This window comes from Anneissia japonica, unplaced genomic scaffold, assembly GCF_011630105.1.
Source record: "Anneissia japonica isolate Jap-2015-1 unplaced genomic scaffold, ASM1163010v1 scaffold287634_len692169_cov176, whole genome shotgun sequence".
In the NCBI taxonomy this organism is placed as follows: Eukaryota; Metazoa; Echinodermata; class Crinoidea; order Comatulida; family Comatulidae; genus Anneissia; species Anneissia japonica.
The window spans coordinates 612,436-617,395 of NW_022739883.1; the positions used below are offsets into that span (position 1 = coordinate 612,436).

Here is a 4,960-nt window from a genome sequence, read left to right on the forward strand (position 1 = left end):
TATATATATAGAAAGGTAAATACAGTGTTCAAATAAAGGACATAATACATCGTGTAGCATAGCTCTCAACGAATTATTTGATGATATATACAGTATATATACATACAAAAAAAAATATAAAAAAATATACAAAAATATATATATATATGTATGCAACTTTAAAGAAGATTGCCCACTCTCGGGAAACTGCCTCACCTCCTCAATTATTTATAAAGCTACAATCACGACAAACATCGGGCTCACAAATACCGCATTTAAAACCCGATATACAAATCATAAGCACACATTCAATGCACCAAAACACAGAAACAGCACAGAACTTTCAAAGTACATATGGAAACTAAAAGACAGCAAAACACAATACAATATCAAATGGTCCATTATTGATAGAGCCTCATCCTACTCACCCAAAACAAAGCGATGCAATTTATGCAACGCAGAAAAGTTTCATATAATCTATGCAGACAAACAATCTACTTTGAACAAAAGGCACGAACTCCTTTCAAAATGCAGACACCGTGCCAAATTCCTACTCAAAAACACATAATACCTAATTTGCATCTACACCGGCCCAACTCTACATATACCCGTCAAATTTGAAATTCCCTTCACTCCTGAAGTTCCTTATTATTAGTATTATTATTATTATTATTATTATACTGCTCTGCATAGCATCGAGCACTATACGTTGCCTGAACTGACAACTTTATATTCATTTATATTCTTGCTCCCAACGTTGAGCACTATCGTCAAGACCGGCATCGAACATGGAACATGTAAACTTCAGATACTCTATGAAGAACATCCATATTCCATCTGCGAGGGAATACAAGAAAACCCTAATAGAAAAAACCGAGAGCGTTTTGAAACGCATGAGATGGAAAGCTTTCCATTTCTTCAACAAAACAAGCAACCTGCAAGAAGACAAAGAAACATATGGCTTCAAAACCCAGAACTACCCTCCACAACCTGATAAGATGAGAGCCTTCGAAAATGATGTCTTGAAGATGGTAGAAATGGTGGAATTCCGTGACACAAAATGTGAATTCCTAAGAAAACTCAAACAAGACTCAAATACCATCAAGAAGACCGACCAGCTTATCATACCAGCAGACAAAACAACAAACTTCTACAAACTAAGCACGGAACAGTATGCCAAGCTCCTACATCAGAACATTACCAAGTCCTACAAAAAAACGAACGAAGACAGCATACAAGAAATCAATAATACAGCAAAATCGATCACCTCAAATCTAAAACTCGACGACCGGGTCGAAACCATTGTACATAAGGAAGCCTTCATTACACTAAAAGACCACAAAGACAACTTTCAAAACAAACCAAGCTGCAGGTTGATTAACCCATCCAAACCAGAAATTGGGCTAATTAGCAAAACCATCCTCGACCGCATAAACAGCACCATGCTTGAAAAATCACAATTACAACAGTGGAAGAACACCCCAGCAGTCATCGAGTGGTTCAAACACATCGAAAAGAAATCAAACAGCACATTCATCACATTCGACATCGTCGAATTCTACTCATCAATATCAAAAAAGCTACTACTAGATGCAATTCAACACGCCCAAAAATACACAACTATAACAGAGGAAGAAGTAGATATCATCATGCAGTCACAAAAATCAATATTGTTCTCCAACAACTCAACATGGGTCAAGAAAAATTCAGACGATATGTTCGACGTCACAATGGGGAGTTTTGACGGAGCAGAGATATGTGAACTCGTTGGAACTTACATCCTTTCCCACCTCGCCAAAAAGCTCAGAACTACTAACATCGGGCTCTACCGAGACGATGGCCTCGCCATCATGAGCAGCACATCTCCAAGACTATGTGACAAGATGAAGAAAGAAATCACATCCATCTTTCACTCCTTTGACCTCCGCATTACTATACAAGCAAACATAAAGATCACAAACTTCCTTGATGTCACATTCAACCTGACTAACGGATCCTATGCTCCGTTCACCAAACCAGACAAAAATTACTATACGTGGATAGACGATCAAACCACCCTTCATCCATCTTAAAGCAAATCCCCTCTTCAATCAATAAAAGAATATCAAGCAACTCCGATTCAGAAGCAACTTTTCAAAAGGCTGCCCCCGACTACCAAAAAGCACTAAGGGACAGCGGATTTCAACACAAGATGAAATACAAAAAACCACCTACAAACAACTCAAAAGCCAGAAGAAAAAGGAACATCATATGGTACAACCCACCTTTCAGCAAAAACGTCAAAACAAACATCGGCAGAACTTTCCTTAACCCGGTCAAAAAGCACTTCCACAAAGACAGCACCTTGCACAAATTGTTCAACAAGAACAACGTAAAAGTTAGCTACAGTTGCACAAGAAACATGGGCAACACCATCAAAGCCCACAACAACCACCTTCTCCACACCAAACAACAAGTACCGACCAAACTATGCAACTGTCGGATTAAAGAAGATTGCCCACTCGCGGGAAACTGCCTAACCTCCTCAATTATTTACAAAGCTACAATCACAACAAACGAAGAATCGAAGCATTACATCGGGCTCACAAATACCGCATTTAAAACCCGATATACAAATCATAAGCACACATTCAATGCACCAAAACACAGAAACAGCACAGAACTTTCAAAGTTCATATGGAAACTAAAAAACAACAAAACACAATACAATAGTTTATATATTATTTAATGAATTTTATTAATGCCTTTATTTTCTTGTATTCTTTAGAATTAATATTTCTTTAAATTGTAATTTCCACAGCTGAGGATGTACCCGACAATGAGGAAGTTATGAAGAACAGCTTGTGGTATAAATTCAATGAAGGATTCACCAATGCAATTCGGAAAAATATATACATTCAAGATTTACTATGATTAGACAGTTATAACATAGGTTGAAAACAATAGACGAAACTTAATACACTTAATTGCCAAAATTTTTCATACTCTGCTTTCCGTGAGTGCTTGATGACGTGACGTTTTCGGTGGCAGTCTGAGCAGATTGTCATTAAAAACGATCAGTTGTGTGCACATCGTCTCGTTGCGTTCTCTTTGGAATTGTGTTGCCAAAAGTGTACTAATTTTCCCACTAGTGTATGGAAGATAGTCCTTTAGTCAACTGCCTTCCTTATTTTGAAACTAGAAAAAAAGGGTTATATTGAATAGATATTAATGAATAATGTCAGTCTTTGTTTTAACATCAGATATATTTCTACCAAAAAATATAAAATATTCAGGTCAGTTAAGGAAAAAAAGGGTTATATTGAATAGATATTAATGAATAATGTCAGTCTTTGTTTTAACATCAGATATATTTCTACCAAAAAATATAAAATATTCAGGTCAGTTAAGGACATAGAAATTGCTTCCTTCAGCAACAACAGACGTAATGTTATCACATAGTCACCTGGACATGCAAAGACGTAGGTTGTTGTTTAGCCACATTATTGTTTTACAGAGAGCACAAAACATTGAATAACAAGTAAATGCAATCACTGTGATGTTGTCAATACTCCCTGTTAACTGTAACTGGAGGCCTACTTGATGTATTAATGATAAATTACATTCCGACAGAGGGGAACAATGCATACATTTCTGGTAATTATCTACCAACAATTTTATAGTAATATAAAGACTATGTTTCATAGTTTAACATGTAACCCGACATTGATGGCTTTATTAATTTTCGTTTCCTGTTTACAAATAAATCATACATTTCATATAGATCTGTTGTCTGTTATTTTATATTAATTGTGCAGATAGTCTTGATTATTGCACTATAATGAATAACCGATAAAAAAATCGGTTAAAATAATATATCGACAATATCCTAACATTTCACGTAAGCAGCAGAGAGAACTGGACCCCTAAATTTTAAAATGTCCACCTTTTAAAACATATTTTATTTTCACTAAAATCGTTCCTTATTATCGCGAAATGCTCAAGTACCAGCGGTGTAGCTAGGTGCGAAATGGGCCTAGTGCAGAATTATTAACCGGGGCCCTTCTCAGAAAATTCATCATCAAGAAGTGCTAGCAATAAATACCAATAATAACTGGATTCGTAACTATTTTAAGAGGGGGCTTAATCGGTCTCTGTGGTCTAACGATGGGGCCAGGGGCCATGTCACCAATTTCATTGTGGGATTTAAGATGTGCTCGTGTTTTCAATGATAATATCAGTGATGGATCTAGGGAGGGACTTTCACATTTCCAGAGTCCAGGCCTATACCACCATGGTTAGGGGCTGAGGTAAGAAAATGTATGATTATGGCAGCTCTAGATGGCCGGAAATGGCAATTGCATCTCAATTTAATAATTTGGTTGGCCCCCGGGTCCTCATGAACCCCCACCTCCTCTTTATTCCGCCACTGCTCTATTGCCCTGATGGGGCCGAGATAAGAAAATGGCACTCACAAACTGAAAATTGTGAATATAATTGTCTGTTTTTTCTCCATTTTCAATCATCTTTTTTTTTTTTTTGACAAATTTGGTGGGGGTCCCAGGCCGACAGGTTCTCCCTTTAATCCGCCACTGGATATAATATGATATATGCCCTGCAGTCGATTTCAGAGGCACATTATGGTGTATAAACAAAGTCCTTTTTGGTCAGGATGCTAGATCGAGGAACTTGAGAATTCAAAATAGAAGGGTCACGGAGGGATTTTTGCGGGTGGAAGGTAAAGATCGCCACCTCAGCCCCACCATTAGTTGGGGCTGAGGTAAGCACATTGATGATTGCAGCTCCAGATGTCTGGATATGGCACTCATAATATAACTTCCTTTTTTCTCATAATTTTGAACAAAATAGGGAGGTGAAGGTTTGGCTGGGGCACCCTTCAATACACCAATGACTTGAAATCAACACAGTAATCAATAATTACTCCTCTAAAACCGGATATTATTGAGGGGCCTGCTGGCTGTTTTATTCAAAACTATTAAGT

General features: G+C 37.3%; 1 protein-coding gene across 1 annotated transcript in view; it reads left to right on the forward strand.

Annotated features, from left to right (window-relative positions):
• LOC117118094 (chromosome transmission fidelity protein 18 homolog) overlaps positions 1 to 3,741 on the forward strand; it is a 23,082-nt gene extending 19,341 nt beyond the window's left edge. Inside the window, exons 20-21 of the mRNA XM_033262591.1 lie at positions 2,780 to 3,254; positions 3,360 to 3,741. Of these exons, the coding sequence (XP_033118482.1) occupies positions 2,780 to 2,892 (113 nt within the window). The 3' untranslated portion in view covers positions 2,893 to 3,254; positions 3,360 to 3,741. The remainder of the gene's footprint in view (positions 1 to 2,779; positions 3,255 to 3,359) is intronic.
• Positions 3,742 to 4,960: the final 1,219 nt, after the last annotated feature.